This window comes from Scomber scombrus, chromosome 1 (assembly GCF_963691925.1).
Source record: "Scomber scombrus chromosome 1, fScoSco1.1, whole genome shotgun sequence".
In the NCBI taxonomy this organism is placed as follows: Eukaryota; Metazoa; Chordata; class Actinopteri; order Scombriformes; family Scombridae; genus Scomber; species Scomber scombrus.
The window spans coordinates 37,633,560-37,657,115 of record NC_084970.1 but is presented as its reverse complement, the minus strand read 5'-3'; the positions used below and the strand labels follow the sequence as shown (position 1 = coordinate 37,657,115).

The window sequence follows — 23,556 nt, the reverse complement described above, 5'->3', positions numbered from 1 at the left end:
AGGGATCTGATTGGCTGCTGCAGGTCGTGTGGTTATCCAGAGGCGAGCAGAGGGAAGCAGTTTCCCCCTGATGAGGTTTGTCAGCAGCATATCCACTGATGTGGACTCTGTAACATCAGTCAGGTTCTCAGTGTTGTGGAAGTCCAGAGGAAGTCGACACTCATCCAGACCGTCAAAGATGAACACAACCTGGAACTCTTCAAACCTGCAGATTCCTGCTTCTTTGGTTTCAGTGAAGAAGTGATGAACAAGTTCCACCAAGCTGTACTTTTTCTCTTTCAGCACATTCAGCTCTCTGAAAGTGAATGGAAATGTGAAGTGTATGTCCTGGTTGGCTTTGCCTTCAGCCCAGTCCAGAGTGAACTTCTGTGTTAAGACTGTTTTCCCAATGCCAGCCACTCCCTTTGTCATCACTGTTCTGATTGGTTCATCTCTTCCAGGTGAGGCTTTAAAGATGTCTTCTTGTCTGATTGTTGTTTCTGGTCTGTCTGGTCTATCTGGTTTCCTGGATGCTGTTTCAATCTGTCTGATCTCATGTTCATCATTGACCTCTGCAGTCCCTCCCTCTGTGATGTAGAGCGGTGTGTAGATCTGATTCAGAAGGGTTGGGTTTCCTGCTTTAGCGATCCCCTCAAACAGACACTGAAACTTCTTCTCCAGGTTAGACTTGAGTTTACGTTGACACTTTCCAGCACGAGTTTCTGAATGAACAAACAACAAATGAAATCAGTGAGTGTATCCTACAGAAAGTCTAGAAATCTGAACATGTAAGTGTGTCTGTGTAGTTTTTCCTCCTCCATCAGTTTTATTCAGCTCATCAGTGGAGGACAAACAGCCTCTGATCTGATGCAGATGTGTGCAGCATATTTACAGCAGAGTTTGAAATATAAACCTCTCCCATGTTGCCTCCATTTCCTCTCCATCATGTTAAATCTGTTAAAATCCTCTTACTGCTCTGCAGACGCTCAGCCAGCTCCTCCTGCTGCATTTTCCTCAGGAAGTGCAGTGTGATCTTCAGAAATGCCTCTCTGCTGCTCCTCCTCTGCTCTTCCTCCTCACCGTCCAACCCCTCCTCATCCTCACTCTGATTCTCTAAGCATTCTGGGTCATCTGGACTCAGACCCCTCTGGACTCTCTTCAGCTCGTTCTTCACAAAAGTGACGATGTTCTCCTCCAGCAGCTGGAACAGAAAGATAAAGTGAACATTTAATTTAAACTGGTAGAACACAACATGTGATTCATGTGTCAGTCTGAAGGCCTGCTGGTCTAAACAGAGCAGCATGGACACTGTTAGGACCTGAATGCTACTTTAGTATTTCATCTGTGGTTGATATTTTTTATTAGTGGTTAGTATTTAATAGTTTAATTCAAATTAGGTTTATTACATGCTACCTATGTTAAAAAACGTGCAATTATTTACTTAATCGGTGTCCGATGATTAAAGAAAACTACAATAACCAGAATGAATCGCACGTCTCGTCCAATCAGACTGACTGTAGCCTACTGATGGGTTGTTGAGGCCAGCTGAGCACCAAAGACAAAGTTAATGAGCTGTGAATATCTCTTTACAGAGGCTTATTTTCATTTACAAAACGTTTTTCCTCATTGAGTCTACTCAGTACTGGTGGTCTCTGATCATAAAACAAACGGTGTGTTGGAGTCAGTTATGTGGACCATTGTAAACTTACTTATAAAGTCTGATTGGTTGATAGATTGACAGATTTAATGGTAGTTTTCTTCCACAGTATGCTGATATTTTCAGTATTTTCAGTTTGAGTATTTATTAGTATGACATTTTAAAACCCAGATGTTTTACTGTCCTTGAAGGCACCGCTATAGAAAATGAGGACACATAGTTTGTTGTCTAATGCAGATCTCCAGAGTCCGCCAGATGATGACTTTTGCTAGTAACTGAGTGGGGAGCTCTGGGTGATGGCAACATGGAGGGAAGTTAGACATTGTTCTTTTACATATACTGTCCACATTGTAAATACATATACAATGCTGTTTGAAAATCGTTGTTAGTACATGTACCAGGCAGGGAGTTCCGGTCCTCTGCAATGAGGCCAACGCGGAAGTAACTTAAAACTGCATTCTATCAGAAGGCCACCAGGGGGCGACTGTTTTGGTGTCAAAAGGACTTCCGTCTCTATACAAGTCAATGGAGAATTCACCAACTTCTCACTTGATTTCTAACCTCAGTAAACGTTTTCAAAATGCGTTTATGGTCTCAATCGCTAGTTTAAAGCCTTCTTCAATGCAGTATGATGTTCATTTGGGACATTTTGGCCTCCCTGATTTTATATGTGACGATAAAGCAGGGTATGCATTAGGGCGTGGCTACGTCGTGATTGACAGGTTGATTGGTTCACAGGTTCAGGAGGGCGCCTCATGCTCCTCCTGATGCCCATATAAGTAGAATCTGTGTTTTTATTTTTCCCAGCATGCACCGGAAATTTTCAAGATGGCGCTGCTCAGATCCGATACTATTGGCTTCCGAGCAGCAGTCCACAAACCAATGGGTGACGTCACGGATGTTACGTCCATTATATATACAGTCTATGACATGTACTCACCATAAATATGGAGTCCAGCTGTGTTTGATGCTGCTGTGCAGACTGATCACTGGGAACCTCTGAGCTCTGCTGCTGAACTCTGTGGAGAAAACATCACGTTTTAGGACATGACTTATTAAAGATGTTCTGTCATGATGAGCCATTTTAGATTTTTTCTCTTCTTCAATACATTAAAAACATTCTTGTGTTTAACAATCCTTTCTGTCAGTTATAAATCTGTTCAGTCAGTTTATCAATCCTGAGATCAATATTCTGACCTTTGCTCAGCAGGGTCCATCTTTGAAGTTAGCTCAAGACAGACACATCCAAGTTAGCTGCTGCTCTGATCATTGATGTGATGTTTTTATAGTTACACACACATATTGATATAGTGACCATGTTGGTGTCTTATAACACTGAACTCTTTGACATGTGACTGTTGCACAGGTGTACACTGTGATGTCACTGCTGAAACTATATATTGATTCCTCTTCTCAGGAGAGTCAGATAATAACAAACTTCACTTTTAAATTATTACCTTCCATCAGCAGGTTGTCCATCTTTAATGTCAATAGGACGATCCATAGACCAGTCACTCTTCATGGACACACAGCTGGGTTCAGGAGAGTCTGCTCTCTGCTGCTGCATCCTGATACAAACAAACAATTAACAAATCAAAGACTCTCTTTGTTAATCTGAGTTATTGTGACTTATTATTCAGTAGTTGATAGTCAGATGTGACAGTGAGTGTGAATAATGATGGAGGAGTGATGTGAGTGGAGAACAGTGATGGACAGTTAGAGATCCTCATCTCACCTCTGAGCTTTGGTCTGGCTGTCATGTTCCCCACACAGAGAGCTTTTAGAGGGAGGGACTCCCTCCTCTCTGTCCTCACACTGATCCATAGCAGAGAAACAGCTTCACACAAACACAACAACATGCTCATTCATTACAACCAGCTGCACATCACACAGGTCTGCACTGCTGTCTAACATCCTGTCATTACTCATTCCACCACCAGATGGAGCCAAAGTAAGAACTTATAGTTTAATACATTCTTGAATGTTTCAGTGACTTTTCATTTGTCAGTATGGAGACACATCTCAGTTTAAATGGAGATGATCTGGTGGTGGAGTCAGCTACATGGAAACAAGATATGAAAATACTGACCAGGTGAATTCAGATCCACATCCTGTCACAGAGTCATTCTACCTTCACCTGCAGAGGAAACACAGAGAGAGAAACTGCAGCTGATCCTCCTTCATCACTCTCAGATTATTTTTTATGCAATAATCTGTTTTAGTCATTGCTGTTTTAATCAGAGACTGTACTGAATTACTTCTGTAACATCTGTGAGTAACTTTAACAGATTATTTAACATCTAACCCTAACCTAATAGGCGGCGCTGGGCACATGTGGAGGACTCAGTAATCAGCAGAGACAAAAAGGACAAACAAAGGAAGTGAGAGAAGGAAGAAGAATCAATAGATTGAATTGAATATTTATCAGGTATGAACAGAAATTAAAGGATGAACAATTTATTTATTAGTCTACACTTTTTGGATCAGAGCTCTGAACAGGACATATCTTTGTTAATTATTTTATATCATTGTATAATATTTTCTTATTATTATTACGTACATTTAAGAAATAGTCATGTAAAATGATTTCATTTAATGTTTTCATAAACCAGTCGTGGTTTACTCGCATCCTCCTTTTAAATGTAGATACTTTTATTGCTGTTTCATTAGCTTCTAACCTACTTCATCATAACAAATAGTTACATATGCATGAGGATATTTTTATTTGTCTATATTTATGGTTGTAGTTGTTATAGCTGTGATATATTTTATTTCATCTTACAAGAATGTTTCTTGTCTTTCAATCACAGTTAAATTATAAAAATGAATTTCAGCTTTGACAAAATGTTTTTCTTATTTCTTCTGGTGTTTTGTTCATTCCAGCAGTGCAGCAAACAAAGCAACATAACACATCACTATAACTTCCATCTCTACTGATATCAGATCATTTTAAACACCTGCAGACACAAACATGATGAAAACTGTCAGTTACGTTACCTTTAGATGCTGAAAATCATCTGAATGAAGCCGATGAGTGAAGGTGAAATATATCAGCAGCTTCAACCAGGAATCCAACCAGAAGAATAAACATGTAACTCACAGCAGGAGATTTTTAAAGGTTGATTCACAAACAGTCTCATCTCTCTGTACTCATGTTTGATCTGAAGGTTTAAGGAAAATCTGATAACAGAATAACAGCTTTGAACTTTGGTACAGCTGAAGTCAAACATTAATGGCAGTGTAAATATTCATTAGTTGAATCATGAAGTCTGATGATAGTTTTATATTTGTACCTTTTTATATTCTTACAACACAAAAGTTGGCAAGATGGAATTTATCTGTAGTAAATGTCCTAAATATGTGAATATGTATAAAATGAGACAAATGAATGTACGTTTCTGTTTCCATTATTAATGTTTATTAACATTATAGGTTTGTGTGTATGTGAGAACAGTAGTCTATGTTTGTCTAAAGATGATAGGTTCAAGGTGAAAAAGGGAAAGTCCACTGGGCTTTTTTTTTAATTCACCAGATAACATCATTTAACTGTATTTAGCTTCATGAGAGAATACAATGCAGTGCTCTCCAGTCCTGCTCGTTCTGTATTATGAAGCACAGCAGATCAATGAAAAATATGGTTGCAACCAAAATGACATGGATGTGTTGGTATGGGTGTCAGAGTGTGGTGTGTGTGTGTGTGTTTGTATTGAAAAATGAATGTGTGTGTGTACGTAAATGTGTGTATGTGCAGATACAAAAATATGCTCTGCATTTATAGCATTAGGTCTAAATCCCTCTCTCACAAACACACACGCTTTGAATGTGTGTGTAAGTGTGTCAGTGTGTGTAAGTGTGTCAGTGTGTATAAGTGTGTCAGTGTGTGCCTGTGTGTGTTTGAGAGAGAGATAAAGAGAGAGACAAATTTAGACAAAATGCTATAAATGCAGAGCCTGCAAGTCAATATAAATGATCAATTTGTATCTGCACATACACACATACATTACACACTCTGACACCCATACCAACACATCCAGGTCATTTTGGATGCAACCACATTTTTCATTGGACCGTTCTTGCATGTTGTGTGGGCCTTCTAGTGTTTTGCTGGCCTGCAGTGGATCTTCCTGTTACATCTGAAATGCATACACATTTTAATTTAATTGGATAACATGTCTTCTGTTGCGAGCATGAACTTCAGCTCCTCAGAAGAACATGCAGTGAAACATCTACAGGTTCACTGTTATTACCTGGTTCAGAAAACTGCAAGTCATCAAGACATCAGCCATCCAATGAGACTCACAGGAAAACCACTGAGACACTGAAAGAAAAACAGAATGGGTCAAAATTAAGATACTGCAATAAAACGTTTATCTGCCAACAATACATACATTCATAGTGTCAGACCAAAATAGTGGAAGTCCAAGAAATGGGCAACACATAAACATTGTGCAACTCAGGACTAGAGTGATGTATGGCTAAGCTGATATAAGCTTATGGCAGATATAGCTGCATCACAGTATATATCAGCTGATGTGTAACAAGAAACTAGCTTTGCAGTCATTTAGAAACAGTGTCAATATTACAAAACTAGTTTACAAGAGGGCACTGATAAGTTGATATTGACTCTCCTCAGGTCTTGGTGTTTGTTTTCAGCAGAAACTCTTCCACTCTGTCGGGCTCTCTGATGTTTGGTGGCCTGCTCTGGTAGCTGCAGCCTCACATCACACACATGCTCTCAACTCGCTCAGCTACTGGATGTTTTCATTTTAAAAAAATACAGAGCTTATAATACACTGTTGTTTTGCTTCTGTGTTAAAAAAGGCCTTCAGCATAGCCACACACAACAAGAAAAAAAAAGTAATTACAGTGGACTTAGACTCTAATGATAATCATAATACTGGTGTAACATAGATATTTGCTGAGGCTCATGTGTCTACAACTGTATAAAAGAGACTGAGACACAATATGTATGAGATCTGTGACAGAGAGCACACAGGCAGCATTAAAGTCAGTTATCTTTAATTGGATCAATGAGAAAAGTAAAGGTGGCTAAATGACTTTATGGCTCTATCTCAATATTTAACAGAGCATTGTCTCTCTACCTTTATTTTCTCTGACCTCCTTGCTTTAACTGTTAAGACATGATAACGTTAGCTTCAGTAGTTCTGGGCATGTTTCTACAAATCTTTGGTTTATTTTACAGTCCATCAAACCCACTGATTCACTGATTAACATACTTATAATATACTTAACGTTAGCATACCTAGCATCATCAACATGGTTTTATTATCTACATAAAGTCACCTTTAAGGAGAAATATCTGTCACCATATTCAAACAAATGTTATTTTATCTCCACATTAAATCAGCAAGGTAAACACTGGCTGCTGCTGGTGTTAAAAAGTGTTAAACAGAAAAGAAAAACCTCACGAGACCCTGTTTATATCTGCAGTGTGAAATGTTTGTCTTCACATTATTAACAAAAGTACATAACACTGTGTTAATTTATCACAAAGCTAATATAAAGTAATAAAAACTCTCACCTGTCTTTCTCTCAGAGGACACACGGTGACGCTGTCTGTTGGGAACCGTTACAACCGTTACGACCGTTACATTTTAAATGATTGAACCTTCCTGCAGGGGGCGCTCCTCTCTCCTCCTTCCTCAATGTCTCTGTCTAAAGGCAACTTGGAGATGTTTTTGTCATTACACATTACACACATAACTTTATAAGATTTACACACATTTATAATAAAACAAATCACAATCTGTTGTTCACAGCATATGGTGCTTAATTTAGGATATGAGACCCCCCCTTCCCCTCCTGTAAAATGGTCTCACCCACTTCTCTACTTTAAAACCAGAACATTGAATCAACATTGATTTAATGTTGGCATTTCAACTACAAAATTCAACCTTAATTCAATGTCGGTCCAATGACATTTTTTCAACAATAAAAACAGTCAAACCAAACCAAAAATCAACCAAAAGTCAACCTTACTGACTATAATTCAGCGTTGAATGAACATATTTTGCTATTTGTGAAGATATTCCCAGTTCAGTAGAAACTCAATCCCAGCCCTCCTACCGCTGTGGCAGTGAGTTTATCACAGTGACCGTGCAGCAGCAGCAGCAGAAGAAGAAGAAGAAGAAGACTTCTCCTCACTGGAAACACTTCTTGGGGTCTACCGCCATCTGGTGGCCGTAAGTGTGTACTGTCTCTCACACACTGCGGGAAAATCTCCACGCAACTTCTAACAGGAACATAAACCTGACCCGTACGACAGGTCATAAACAAAATTAATTACTTTACTAATTTAAATTAATTAAACTCTACAAACACTGTTCATTATCACGTTTTGTTACACTGTTCAACTCAGCTTCTTCTAACACAATAAACATTTATAAACTATTTTCGTTAATAAACAAAATACATTAACTGCTAAACATGTTGTACTAAAGGCTTTCTTCATACTGTTATATTATCGGTTGGTCGCTAGTGTTCAAAAATATGTTAACACAAATATAAATGCAGTTAATTGAATCAGAACTCACCGAAACCTCTGTGGCTTATTGAAGGTACTTTTAAACAAATCCCAACCAGGCAGGTTTTGTTTTTCAGATACTTTATTAACTCTTTTTAGAAGTATTTTTCTCTCTATTTCTCTTCTGCTGCTTGTTTCTGCCTTTCTGCTCTGTGAGCTTCTGCTGTATCAGGAAGGTGCAAAGATCTCTTAAAAGAAGCGTCACTATGACTTTTAAAGGCTTCAACTGTCCCCATTCATTTATCATCAAACCATGTTTTAACTGACTTAATTAATTAATTATGTACATTTTAACTTATTTAATCTATTTATGGATTTAAATGTATTATTTATGTTTGTTTGTCTGATTTTAATGTGGGTTACACCTTGTTTTTACAGTTTACCATGTCTGACTGTAACTGAACTCAAAACCAGTCTAACCTGTAGAAAGAAACCCAGTCAGTGTCAGATATCAAACATCACATGATGTAGTTCTACTATCTGTCCACTAGATGGAGCCAACTGAACATCTAATGAGCTAAAGATCAGCTCAGCATCATCAGCTGCTGTTAATATCTCTGACCAACAACATCACTCAGCAGTTTGGTTCAACTTGACTTTGATGCTTTTTCATCCAAAACACAAACATCTGACATCTCTGAGTTTATTTTTAGCTTCAGATTCTCTAATTTCTTCCATTACAGGTGTCTTTGAGTCTGATGTTTGACCTTTGGACAGCTACTTTGTGTTTATCTCAGCCTTGATCAGAAGGAGAGAGGACAGATGTGGAGCTCAAATAAAGTCATATAATGTAATTTATAATAATGTGTCAGATATGATTTTTCCAGCTTGTTTTGCAGAATCTGAACAAATATTCACTGCCAACCTTCACATATGTTAGTTTGTGTTGTGAATGTTGTATTACTTGTTTGATGTCTTTAATACCTTACATCAGGTGTCAGCAACAAGGTTTAACCATGGACCAATTTATTCAGGATCTTTCATTGGGGGGCTGTTAACTGCTGCAGTGGAAACTTTTCTTTGAATTCATTGAAGAATAAAATTTATTTATAACACTGTTAAGGACTGTATCTGAGGGGGAAATGGCATCAAAACACCATTTCTGTTGGACTGTCAAACATTTGTGTTTGTGAAGAACAAACTTGTTCTTTAATTTCAATTACGTTTAATAGACTTAATTTCAGCACCTTTACTGTTCAAATAGAAGGTCACAACCATTATTTTAATGCCTCTCCTGGTGTTGGGGCAGGATTAGATGTAACCTGTTTCCAGTTTTTGACCTTTTTCTCTAATCTTTGATTTATGCCGAAATATTGGATAATTTGAACATTTATTGAAATGAAACCATGTGAGAAGTTTAGAGGGAAAAATCACTATTTGGTGGAGCTGTTAACAACTCATAAACATCTGAAATGTGAGCCGACTACACACTGCTTTTTGTAAGACGTCAAAAGACAAAAAGGTTGGAAACCACTGGTTTCATCATTAACAATGTGTTGTATTTTAAAAGTTTGTTATATTGTTTTATTATCCATTGTATCAGTAAAGTGAGGATGCTTTCAACAATGATTACATGAAATTTTTATTGATAATGGTGAGATAAAATACATATGAGAAGCACAAAACACTCTGGGCTTCCACATCTGGACAGATGTTATTTGATTAAAACATGAATAAAGCTTCATGCTGCTCATTGGATCCTGACAGTAACAACAGCAGAGTCAACTGAGACTAATCAATGAATCACGTAGAAGGAAAAATAACTGAATGTTTGAGTCTGAGACAGATCTGCTTCACAGTGCAGAGTGTGTGTGATGTTTGATTTCAGCAGCTGATCTTCAGTCAGCAGAATTTCTGTCCACAGGAGAGACTCTCCCTCCTACAGAGGACACAGAGAGACTCTCCCTCCTACAGAGACACAGAGAGACTCTCCCTCCTACAGAGGACACAGAGACACTGAGGAACCAGACCAGACTCCAAATCCAGCATTCAGAGGTTCAGTGAATGTGGTGTTGAAGGTGTGGAGGTGGATCAGTGTGTCAGAGGAGACTCTGTAGAAGGACAGAGTACCAGCAGGACAGTCCACATACACTGCTACTCTGTTAGAGACAGAGGAGGAGGAGGAGGAGATGGATGTTTTTTTGTTATTGTGCCAGACAGAGTAACAACCATCATCAGAGCAGTCCAGACTCCAGGACTGATCATTCCTTCCAAACTCACAGTCATCTCTGCATCCTCTCCTGCTGATTCCTCTGTAACTCACTGATGTAAAAACTGTTCCTGTCCAATCGACCTCCCAGTAACAGCGACCAGTCAGATCATTTCTACACAGCAGCTGAGGCCAGCAGTCAAATCTGTCTGGATGATCAGGATACGACTGATCCTCTTCCACACATGACACCTTCCTGTTGTTGTCAGACAGTTTGAGATTTTTGTGTGCTGTGTTTGTGTCCAGTTCCAGTTCACAGGCATCTGATGGGACAGGACAAGAACACCACACAATACAACTGCAGTTTATCATCTGGTGATTTAACAACTTTACTCACAATTACCAACATTAGACCATTCAAACATAAACCATCTCCATAACAACTGAGACACTCCATGACCGAGGGAGCCCATGAGATGTGACTGCTTTAGAGCAAGTGGGAATTTTTGTTCAACCAAATTCAGACTTAAGTCGGTAATATTCATGTTTTTTAATTGAGTTTGGTGTAAAGTGAAGGTCTTTACACATCAAGTCTGTTATTTTCATATCAAACTGTCGTCTGTTACAAACACATTTTTGTCCAAATGCTCCAAACAGCTGAAGTCAGTATGAATGAATGAACTTCATCTGCAGGAGAGACATGAGGGACATTTTGGAGCAGGTAGCGCCACCATGTGGACATTTATAAACATTTCTCTTTTAACTCCTGAACTGTGACGAACAGAAGGACATTTCTGTTTCATGGATTCATTGGTTTAAGATAAATGTCAGTTTAGGCCACGCCCATTTCTGACAAAACACATTTCCCATCATTTTGAACTTTTTTCTCTTCTTTTACATATTTTTCTCAAAGTTCTCATGAATCAAACTGGAAACACACTCACATTTCCTCACATCAAGTTTCAGTCTCTCTGGTCCACCATGGTCCAACATGGAGGAAGAGACAAAGACACAATCACTCATCAAACACCTTCACTCATATCCACCATTAAACATGAACTACAGTCCATCAGTTAGTCAGAGTGTCTGTCCATCTGTCCGTACCTGAGAGTGTCCACCTGTCTGTCCATACCTGAGAGTGTCCACCTGTCTGTCCATACCTGAGAGTGGCCATCTGTCTGTCCATACCTGAGAGTGTCCACCTGTCTGTCCATACCTGAGAGTGTCCAGTCTCCAGTGTGGATCCTCCAGTCCACCAGACAGAAGCTTCTCTCCTGAGACTCCTGGATGACTGTAGCTCAGGTCCAGCTCTCTCAGATGGGAGGGGTTGGAGCTCAGAGCTGAGGCCAGAGAAGTACAGCCTTCCTCTGTGATCACACATCCTGACAGACTGAACACACATAACAGTTAATTTAATAAGCTTCTCATGATACTGCAGCCGCAGAGTTTATAACAGAGGTATCACAGCCTTCCACATCATCAACTGATATTCCATCTGCCACCTCCCTATTTTGACATATTTATGATAGACATGGTTTTCAAATAAAGTAAAAGATTTGTTGCTAACTTATTTGTCCATCTCGTGTGTGTGTGTGTGTGTGTGTGTGTGTGTGTGTTCGTGTTCATTCACTTATGATCAGTGCGTGTGATTTGGTGATTGTGCTGGGAGTAATTTGGGGCCACCAAAATCCTAGGGCCAGCCCTTGAAAGGAATTTTACCTACTACACACTTGATATTACAACACTTCACCTCAGACATTACACAAAATCTTTTTCGTATCAAAAACTCTTCATGTAAACTAGAAATCGGGGGAAGCAATAATATTACTTTAAAAATGTAGTACTATAATGACCTGAGAGTTTCCAGTCCGCAGTGTGGACTCTCCAGTCCAGCAGAAAGCTGCTTCACTCCTGAATCCTGCAGGTTGTTGTTACTCAGGTCCAGATCTCTCAGACTAGAGGACTGGGAGCTGAGAACTGAGGACAGAGCTGCACAGCTTCTCTCTGAGAGGTTACAGCCACTCAACCTTAAGAAAAATCAGCGGAACAAAAGGAAACAATTGCAATCATTAATATTCTTCTTTGAGCAAAGATTAAAGGTTCTACAGTATATATTGTAATCAGCATCCTTTTGCTTGCTCTCGCAGGTGTGCTCGCACTCCATCATCACTATTTTAATGCAGAGTAAAAATTCCTTCTTATTAGTGACACCGACAGCCATTTAGTGAGCTGCAGTCAGCATCCACTTAAAATTAGGCCATAGTGGTCTGATACTATTCCAATATCTATTATTTTTTAAATTACATAACACAAGTAGGGTAGGGATTTGGTGTTAATAGCATTACTAATCTTGAAAACCATTTTTGTTATACTCTGCTGGAATAGATATCACAATATAAATGTTAAACTGACAAATCTAGTCTATTAAAATCCATTCCAAAATAATCTGGGCTGCTCTAAATGCAAATCATTGATACCCAACAATGATATGTAAATGTGGTACTCTGAACTGAATATTATAGCAGAGCCGGATTAACAACATGGGCATATTATTATTGTCTTATGGTTCTTTATCTGATCCTGGTCACTCTGTTCTCCTTTCTTCCTCTTCTGTTTGCACCTACAGAGCTTTGTTGGAGGCTTTCACCACTGGCAGCAGCCTCAGAAGAGCCTCCTCTGAAGCAGAGTATTTCTTCAGGTCAAACACATCCAGATCTTTTTCTGATGACAGTAAGATGAAGACCAGAGCTGACCACTGAGCAGGAGACAGTTTATCTGTGGAGAGACTTCCTGATCTCAGGTACTGTTGGATCTCCTCCACTAGAGAACGATCATTCAGTTCATTCAGACAGTGGAACAGATTGATGCTTCTCTCTGCAGACACATTCTCACTGATCTTCTTCTTGATGTACTCAACTGTTTTCTGATTGGTCTTTGAGCTATTTCCTGTCTGTGTCAGCAGACCTCGTAGGAGAGTCTGATTGGTCTGCAGTGAAAGACCCAGGAGGAAGCGGAGGAACAAGTCCAGGTGTCCATTTGGACTCTTTAAGGCCTCGTCCACAGCACTCTGGTAGAAACGGGTTGGTTCAGGTTTGTCTGTAAGCGCTTCAGACCACCAGGATGTTTTTTGTTCTTCTGCCAGCAGATTGACTCCAGCCTTGATGAATGTCAGATGGACATGAAGAGCAGCCAGAAACTCCTGAAGGCTCAGATGGACGAAGCAGAACACCTTGTCCTGGTACAGCCCTCTCTCCTCTTTAAAGACCTGTGTGAACACTCCTGAGTACACTGAGGCTGCTCTGATATCGATGCCACACTCTGTCAGGTCTGATTCATAGAAGATCAGGTTGCCTTTCTGCAGCTGCTCAAAAGCCAGTTTTCCCAGAGACTCAATCATCTTCCTGCTCTCTGGACTCCAGTGTGGATCTGTCTCAGCTCGTCCATCATACTTGACGTTCTTCAGTTTGGACTGAAGCACCAGGAAGTGGATGTACATCTCAGTCAGAGTCTTGGGCAGCTCTCCTCCCTCTTTGCTTTTCAACACATCCTCCAGAACTGTTGCAGTGATCCAGCAGAAGACTGGGATGTGGCACATGATGTGGAGGCTTCGTGATGTCTTGATGTGGGAGATGATGGTGCTGGCCTGCTCCTCATCTCTGAATCTCTTCCTGAAGTACTCTTCCTTCTGTGGGTCACTGAATCCTCTGATCTCTGTCACCATGCCGACACACTCAGGAGGGATCTGATTGGCTGCTGCAGGTCGTGTGGTTATCCAGAGGCGAGCAGAGGGAAGCAGTTTCCCCCTGATGAGGTTTGTCAGCAGCACATCCACTGAGGTGGACTCTGTAACATCAGTCAGGATCTCATTGTTGTGGAAGTCCAGAGGAAGTCGACACTCATCCAAACCGTCAAAGATGAACACAACCTGGAACTCTTCAAACCTGCAGATTCCTGCTTCTTTGGTTTCAGTAAAGAAGTGATGAACAAGTTCCACCAAGCTGTACTTTTTCTCTTTCAGCACATTCAGCTCTCTCAAAGTGAATGGAAATGTGAAGTGTATGTCTTGGTTGGCTTTTTCTTCAGCCCAGTCCAGAGTGAACTTCTGTGTTAAGACTGTTTTCCCAATGCCAGCCACTCCCTTTGTCATCACTGTTCTGATTGGTTCATCTCTTCCAGGTGAGGCTTTAAAGATGTCTTCTTGTGTGATTGTTGTTTCTGGTCTGTCTGGTTTCCTGGATGCTGTTTCAATCTGTCTGATCTCATGTTCATCATTGACCTCTGCAGTCCCTCCCTCTGTGATGTAGAGCGGTGTGTAGATCTGATTCAGAAGGGTTGGGTTTCCTGCTTTAGCGATCCCCTCAAACAGACACTGGAACTTCTTCTCCAGGTTAGACTTGAGTTCACGCCGACACTTTGCAGCACCAGTTCCTGAATGAACAAACAACAAATGAAATCAGTGAGTGGATCCTACAGAAAGTCTAGAAATCTGAACATGTAAGTGTGTCTGTGTAGGTTTTCCTCCTCCATCAGTTTTATTCAGCTCATCAGTGGAGGACAAACAGCCTCTGATCTGATGCAGATGTGTGCAGCATATTTACAGCAGAGTTTGAAATATAAACCTCTCCCATGTTGCCTCCATTTCCTCTCCATCATGTTAAATCTGTTAAAATCCTCTTACTGCTCTGCAGACGCTCAGCCAGCTCCTCCTGCTTCATTCTCCTCAGGAAGTGCAGTGTGATCTTCAGAAATGCCTCTCTGCTGCTCCTCCTCTGCTCTTCCTCCTCACCGTCCAACACCTCCTCATCCTCACTCTGACTCTCTAAGCATTCTGGGTCATCTGGACTCAGACCCCTCTGGACTCTCTTCAACTCATTCTTCACAAAAGTGACGATGTTCTCCTCCAGCAGCTGGAACAGAAAGATAAGTGAACAGTTAATTTAAACTGGTGGAAAACAACATGTAATTAATTTTACAGTCTGAAGGCCTGCTGGTCTAAACAGAGCAGCATGGACACTGTTAGGACCTGAATTCTAATTTAGTATTTCATCTGCCGTTGATGTAGCTAAAGGAAAAAATCTCAGCTGTGAATATGATGTTTTATAAAAAACTAGGTCACCTATACAGTAGAAATGTGCCATTTAGATTTGAAATAAAGGTTTTACATTTTCCATACTTCTCTTAAGGGGAAATGCTACAACAACCAGAATGCTTTGCACGTGCCTCGTCTAATCAGTCTGCCTGTCTCCATTGGATGTGTGTTACGGCCAGCAGAGCAATGTAGACAGTGAGTGAGCTGCGAATATCTCTTTACCGTGGCTGTAATGGTGTGCTGGAGTCAGCTATGTGGATTATTGCACATTTATTAGGGCTGCATGGTGCTGGATGCTGACACAAGTTACACATAGGTTAACACAGTCATGGTTCTATATTCTGTCAGAAAACAGTCAGGTTTACCAAACTGCAATGTTTGTTGCAGAGCAGTGTTCTTCTCTCTCTTTTTCTTCCTCCACACTCTGTAGTATCTGAGTCCACAGTGCAATATTCAGCCTTGTATCATGAAACAAGTTTTCTTCCTAATATGCTGATATTTTACTGTCTGTTTTTTCCCCACATGGTAGGTTTTTTGAAAGACCCAGGATGTACTGTCCTTGAGGGCACCACAACAGAAAATGGGGAAACAAAGCTGTCTAATGCACATCTCCGAAGACCGCCAGATCACGAGTTTTGCCAGTAACTGAGTTGGGTACTCTGGGTGCAGGCAAAATGGAGGGAAGTTAAACATTGTTCTTTTGCATGCACTACCCACATTGTAATGATACATTTCTGATTGAAAATCTGCAAACTTGCTCTTTAATAGTAAAAAGTTTGTTAGTATATGTACACACCATAAATATGGAGTCCAGGTGTGTTTGATGCTGCTGTACAGACTGATCACTGGGAACCTCTGAGCTCTGCTGCTGAACTCTGTGGAGGAAACATCATGTTTAAGGACATTTAATGAATTAAATCTGTACACAGCTTATTAACGATGTTCTGTCGTGATGACAAAATAGACTTCAGTAAATGCTGCTCTGATTACTGGATGTCAGCAGATTGTTCAATATTAAATTTAATAGGGTGTTCTGGAGAGTCGGTTCTCTGCTGCTGCAGCCTGGTACAAATAAAAAAATGATAAAAGCATGCAGTTAAAACCAAAGAAATGAAGGATTAATCATCAGAATTAAACAGAAATCTTTCAGAACAGATAATGACAATGGTAGGCAACTTGGTCATGAGTCAACAGAAGAAGAAGGAAGTGAGGATGTTCCACAGGAATTCTATGGCTCAGCAACAATCTGTGTTAACCTCAATAACTAATTATATAAACATTCCAGTTTACTTTCAGATGGATGAACACAGCATCAAGCAGCGTATACTAGCACCATACCAGCAACCTGGAAAACCTGGCAGAGGCCCGCTTTGTGCCAAAGTAGAAGGGATCTTCCGAGATCAGCCAGTTTAGACCCATCTCTCTTCTGAGTGTAGAGGCCAAGATTTTCATCTCAGTCTTGGCAAGACGGATGACAGCCTACATGACGGAGAATGGCTACTTAAACACATCAATCTAGAATTTTCAAGCCTAAGAAGTCAAGAAGCATGGTGATAAGGAAGGGGAAGGTGACGTGTACAAGCGTCAAGTCCAAGGAGATGCTATCCCAACCATCAAGGAGAACCCCATCAAATGCCTGGGAAAGTAGTAAGATGATGTTGCACTCTGGAAGAATGTCCACAATTATTCCGATGCGATTATCGTCATATAACACTAACGTGCTATCATGAAATGCTTTGAAAAAGTTATTGTGCCCTTCAGCCGAGTTAAGTGCAATATATGGGACAAGTGCAATACTGTGTAGATCAGGAGTGACTGGGTACACTATCATTTGTTGTTGTATTTTCTGTTCACGTTCTTTGTTGGTGTTTTATGTGTCTGTGTTTGCAGCCCCGTAGTACTGCTGTCTACAACAAATTTCCCACAAGGGACAATGAAGTTTATCCTGCTGCCAAGGCTGATGCGGATATAACAGTCTATGAAATGCCTGTGACTGTGGTTGAAGGAATGGAAAGAAGCATCAAAAAGCATCTCAGGCAGGGGCTTGGAGTCCCTCCCAGTACAATAATGCTCAGAGACTCCAGAAACAAGCTGGTTAGGGGCAATGGAGTTACAACTAGGACAGGCTGCAAGTGGGCAGCAGATGTGGCAGTGAGACAGGCTAAAAGCTCACTGAGGTTAAAGGACATCATCGGGAACCCATGCAAAGGTCAGCAGGGGCTGGGAACTGCCCACTTTCATCAGTGGGGTAAGGCAAATGCAAAGGAGAGAAGGATAATGGTCCAGGCCAAGGTGTGGCAGTGGGATCAAGAAGTGCGAAAGGTGAAGGCCGTGGAACTAGCAACCGAGGGAAGCTGGCACACTTGCCCAAGACCACAACAATGACACAGGCCTCAAGCAACATCACTGCAGTTTATCCAGGAAGGGGAACGGTAATCTACTGTAAGGAGGACCAGAGCCAACATCCTCCACAAGGTGCGAGGGTGGAAGATGAGAGCAGATGTGGGAAGGAGATTGCATTCTCTTCGTCCAAACAGCGCTGAGACCTGACATTGTCATCTGGTCAGAGCAGGTGAAGAAGGTCATCCTTTTGGAATTGACTGAAGCCTGTGACGAGGCCCATGAGAGGAAGAGCCTTAAGTACCAAGACCTTGTTCTGGGGTACAGAGAGAAAGGGTGGCAAGCATGTCTGTTTTGTGTCGAAGTGGGGTGCAGAGGGTTCCTGGGACAGTCTGCGTGGACAGTGCTCACTGCACTGGGTATATCAGGTAAGGGGTGGAAAACAGCTGTGCGCAGGATTGGGGAGGCAGCAGAGACTCTTATTGGCTCTGGCATAAAAGGGAAGAAGAGGCATAGAGACCTGGAGCTGATGGGCAGTGATCTGGCAACCACTGCCGACCTGCCAACTGAGGATGTCATGGTTAAGGGTCAAGACGCCCGTTGAAGATTGACTAACTGCATTAATGGCATCCTCAGATGTATTATACAAGCCAGTGGCTGAGGGACAGTACTATTGACTGGGAGGAGACCGCGGGGTAGACCCAGAAGATGCTGGGGGGATTATATATCTTTCCTGGCCTGGGAACGCCTCGGGATCCCCCATGAGGAGCTGACGAGCGTTGCTGGGGAGAAGTATGTTTGGGCTACATTGATTTGCCTGATGCCATTGTGACCCAGCCTCAGATAAGCGGCAGACAATGGATGGATGGATGTTTTGAAAGTTACACACACACATATTGATATAGTGACCATGTTGGTGTCTTATAACACTGAACTCTTTGACATGTGACTGTTGCACAAGTGTACACTGTGATGTCACTGCTGAAACCATATATTGATGCATCTTCTCAGGAGAGTCAGATAATAACAAACTTCACTTTTAAATTCTTACCTTCCATCAGCAGATTGTCCATCTTTAATGTCAATAAGGTGACCCATAGACCAGTCACTCTTCATGGACACACAGTTGGGTTCAGGAGAGTCTGCTCTCTGCTGCTGCATCCTGATACTAACAAACAATTAACAAATCAAAGAGTTTAGAAATAAGAACTTTGAGCAGACTGTCAGCAGCTGAAGTTTTAGAAGCAGAATGAAAATCAGTAAGAAGACAGTGGATGAGAAACGTTCTCCTGTTCATCAAAATGTCATCTGATGAAAGATGCTGTCTCATCTTAGTTGATTAGTTGACTAATCAGTGGTTGAGCTCTTTGTTAACTCACAAAGTTAGTAGTTCATTCTGAGTTATTTTGGCTTATTATTCAGTAGTTGAGTGCCAGATAATGATGGAAGAGTGATGTGAGTGGAGAACAGTGATGGACAGTTAGAGATCAGATCCTCCAGTGATTTGGCCACCACTGCCAACCTACCATCTGGAAGACGTCGCAGTTAAGGGTCTAAATGCCCGGTGAAGGTTGGGCACCATCTGACAATATTAACTCTGGACCGAAGGCCACAGTCATTCAGTAAAGCAACTGCCTTAATGGTATCCTCTGATGTATTAAATAAGCCTGTGGCTGAGGGACAGTACTATTGACTGTATGTTTAGTTCCATTTGTGAGGGACTGTTTGCAGTTTTAATGAGATGGATTGTGCTGCATGAAAGAACAGACAAGACAACAAACACTGAAATGTAACACACCTTTTCACTTTGTTTCCTGTGTTCTGATTTGATTTTAATGTGGCCTGAGAAACCATTCATTGTCTCTTTACCAAAGGTTTTTCTGTTAATTATGACACAGTAAACACTGATATGAAAAGGAAAAATGTATACATAACATGCATTGTATCTTATTTTCTTTCTTTCTTTGATTTGTCTTTAATGAAACATTTTAGATTATTTTCTCTTCTTTAATAAATGAAAAACATTCTTGTGTCTAACAATCCTTTCTGTCAATTATAAATCTGTTCAGTCAGTTTATCAATCCTGAGATCAATATTCTGACCTTTGCTCAGCAGGGTCCATCTTTGAAGTTAGCTGGGACCGGGAGACGGTCTTATAACACTGAACTCTTTGACATGTGACTGTAGAGCAGGTGTACACTGTGATGTCACTGCTGACACTATATATTGATTTCTCTTCTCAGGAGAGTCACATAATAACAAACTTCACTTTTAAATTCTTACCTTCCATCAGCAGGTTGTCCATCTTTAATGTCAATAAGGTGACCCATAGACCAGTCACTCTTCATGGACACACAGCTGGGTTCAGGAGAGTCTGCTCTCTGCTGCTGCATCCTGATATAAACAAACAATTAACAAATCAAAGAGTTTAAAAAGATGAATTTTGAGCAGACTGTCAGCAGCTGAAGTTTTAGAAGCAGAATGAAAATCAGTAAGAAGACAGTGGATGAGAAACGTTCTCCTGTTCATCAACATGTCATCCGAAGAAAGATGCTGTCTCATCTTAGTTGATTAGTTGACTAATCAGTGGTTGAGCTCTTTGTTAACTCACAAAGTTAGTAGTTCATTCTGAGTTATTGTGACTTATTATTCAGTAGTTGAGTGTCAGATGTGACAGTGAGTGTGAATAATGATGGTGGAGTGATGTTTATCAAAGTTTTTTTCAAATAATTATGACACAGTAAACACTGACATGATAAGGAAATGTATACATACATATGCATCGTATCTTATTTTCTTTCCTTCATTGATTTGTCTTTAATGAAACATTTTAGATTTTTTTCTCTTCTTCCATAAATGAAAAACATTATTGTGTCTAACAATCCTTTCTGTCAATCATAAATCTGTTCAGTCAGTTTATCAATCCTGAGATCAATATTCTGACCTTTGCTCAGCAGGGTCCATCTTTGAAGTTAGCTCAAGACAGACACATCCAAGTTAGCTGCTGCTCTGATTATTGATGTGATGTTTTCAAAGTTACACACACATATTGATATAGTGACCATGTTGGTGTCTTATAACACTGAACTCTTTGACATGTGACTGTTGCACAGGTGAACACTGTGATGTCACTGCTGAAACTATATATTGATTCCTCTTCTCAGGAGAGTCAGATAATAACAAACTTCACTTTTAAATTCTTACCTTCCATCAGCAGGTTGTCCATCTTTAATGTCAATAAGATGACCCATAGACCAGTCACTCTTCATGGACACACAGCTGGGTTCAGGAGAGTCTGCTCTCTGGTTCTGCATCCTGATACTAATAAACAAACAATTAACAAATCAAAGAGTCTCTTTGTTAATCTGAGTTATTGTGAGTTATTATTCAGTAGTTGTGAGTCAGATGTGACAGTGAGTGTGAATAATGATGGTGGAGTGATGTGAGTGGAGAACAGTGATGGACAGTTAGAGATCCTCATCTCACCTCTGAGCTTTGGTCTGGCTGTCATGTTCCCCACACAGAGAGCTTTTAGAGGGAGGGACTCCCTCCTCTCTGTCCTCACACTGATCCATAGCAGAGAAACACCTTCACACAAACACAACAACATGCTCATTCATTACAACCAGCTGCACATCACACAGGTCTGCACTGCTGTCTAACATCCTGTCATTATTCATTCCACCACCAGATGGAGCCAAAGTAAGAACTTATTTAAAGATTGCCACTGATCTTTAATGTTAAATACATTTTTGAATGTTTCAGTGACTTTTCATTTGTCAGTATGGAGACACATCTCAGTTTAAATGGACATGATCTGGTGGTGGAGTCAGCTACATGGAACAAGATATGAAAGTACTGACCAGGTGAATTCAGATCCACATCCTGTCACAGAGTCATTTTCCCTTCACCTGCAGAGGAAACACAGAGAGAGATATTGAAACTGATCCATAGAGTTCATGTTGCACGTTTGCATGATGTCCAATAGATGGCGCTCGTTATCTCTGGAGGACCCAGTAATCAGTAGAGACAGAAAGGACAAAAATCAGGAGGAGGAAAAGGCAGAAGCAATAAATTTAACTGAATACTGATCAGGTATGAAGACAAATTAAACGATGAATTTTCCAATAATGAAAACAAACAAACAAACCTTAGACCGTAAACTTTTGACTATCTGATTATTGGGTAAGAATTCATTTATTCCTCAAATTTTGCAACAGCAAGCTGGCCCTCATAATGCAACTAGCCATTCAGATTTAACTCTCTGTAGGAATTGTAAGTATTCTGGTTCAGCAATAGAATACAACTTTAAGAGACAGTGTTACTAACTTTCATCTCAGTTTGTGCATGTTAAATCCTGGGTAAGCAGACTTACTCACATGAACCTGCATTTGCCTTTACTGGCCCCAATGTTTTATGCCCACTAGCACTACTAGAAGGTGCTGTGCCTACTCCTGTTCCATTGGAAGCTACTCCCCATAGTATAGACCACCACATTGTTTAGTTAGGATAGTGTACTGCCCAAGCTACATTACAAAGTGTCTGCCACACAACAAACATTGTTTTGTTATACTAGACAATTGCTTAACCCCACTGTCCATTACAGAGACACAAATGGAGAACCCATGTGTAGAGCAGTTTATATATTCCCCAGGACAGAACCTAGAAACTGGCTACCCTTAATTCATCAGCTGGTAGGATTTCAGTAAGTGCAGGAAAGCAGACTCACTACTGAAAGACAGGTATCATGCACATATCACATCCAAAGTCTGTTTGTTAAGCTTGCTTCTGAACTGCCACTGGCAAATCAACCTTGCCTGTCAGAGCAAAGCAGCCCCAGAAAACAAAGTTGATTTCCTTAGAGCACAAAATGCTTGCCTCCTTCTACATCCTTGCATATGTAGAAGATCTGCACTCAGCAGAATTAAGTCCTTGCTCACACAAAGAGGAATTGTTAAGACTTAGATCAGAACATCCTGCCCCATTTCAATTGTTCAGTCAATGTGATTCTGGTTACTCCGCTTCACACTACTCCCATAATGGAAGGTTAATTCCCTCTCCAGTTAGAAGCTCCTCGAACTCCACTGAGAGACAGAGCTAACAACCCAACTTCCCATCTCTCTAAAACAGACACTGAGGAGACATGTAGTTTATCTTCTAGAGGACCTGCCCAGTGATGCATGAAGCATTCATCCGTGCTCCAACAGGAGGACTAGAACATTGCAGAACTGTTGAGCCTTTTCTCTGCACTACCAGGACAGTGACTTTTCATAAAGCACTCATTACGGTTAACTCATGATCCACCTTTAAAACATAGCACTTAGATACTGTTTTATTGCTATTCAATTGGCTTCTAACCTTTTTCATTGTAACAAATACTTACATATACATCATTATATTTTTACTTCACTATATTTATGGTTGTAGTTATTACAGTTGTGCTCTTGGTCTGGTTAAATAACTGAATATCATGAATTCAAAGATGTTTTGAACAGTATTCCTGTGACCTTGTTTTAAGTTTATTATTTTATGTGTTTTATAACCTGTAAATCACTAACCATCCACCTGTGAAACAAACTCTTTTTGTTGGACTGTTGACTGTTGTAACTGTGGATTAGTAGTTCTTGACTTCAAGAACCAGTTTTACAAAAACACATTTGAAACATTTTGAGTTCATTTTATGAAAACATTGCTGTTTTAAAAGTATATATAGGTATATATAAGTATACTGTATATTTTCTTAATCATTATATTTAGCTAAAGTTTTGTAGAATGAATGTCGTCGTACCCAAACCATT

General features: G+C 40.4%; 2 protein-coding genes and 1 long non-coding RNA gene across 3 annotated transcripts in view; all 3 read right to left on the bottom strand.

The window, feature by feature from the left end:
* The window catches only part of LOC133978765 (NLR family CARD domain-containing protein 3-like), a 31,352-nt gene extending 26,601 nt beyond the window's left edge, over positions 1-4,751 (bottom strand). Inside the window, exons 1-4 of the mRNA XM_062417116.1 lie at positions 4,634-4,751; positions 3,726-3,773; positions 3,372-3,473; positions 3,095-3,204 (exon numbers count right to left, since the gene is read on the bottom strand). Coding sequence (XP_062273100.1) covers positions 3,095-3,204; positions 3,372-3,460 — 199 coding nt within the window. The 5' untranslated portion in view covers positions 3,461-3,473; positions 3,726-3,773; positions 4,634-4,751. The remainder of the gene's footprint in view (positions 1-3,094; positions 3,205-3,371; positions 3,474-3,725; positions 3,774-4,633) is intronic.
* A 5,069-nt stretch (positions 4,752-9,820) lies between these two features.
* Positions 9,821-23,556, bottom strand: part of LOC133978586 (NACHT, LRR and PYD domains-containing protein 12-like) — a 114,189-nt gene continuing 100,453 nt past the window's right edge. Inside the window, exon 11 of the mRNA XM_062416893.1 lies at positions 9,821-10,652. Coding sequence (XP_062272877.1) covers positions 10,117-10,652 — 536 coding nt within the window. The 3' untranslated portion in view covers positions 9,821-10,116. The remainder of the gene's footprint in view (positions 10,653-23,556) is intronic.
* Positions 18,833-21,643, bottom strand: LOC133987635 (uncharacterized). Its single transcript, XR_009925579.1, has 3 exons — positions 21,622-21,643; positions 21,245-21,346; positions 18,833-18,926 (listed from the first exon to the last, which is right to left on the bottom strand). It is a non-coding gene; the product is annotated as an uncharacterized LOC133987635 (long non-coding RNA).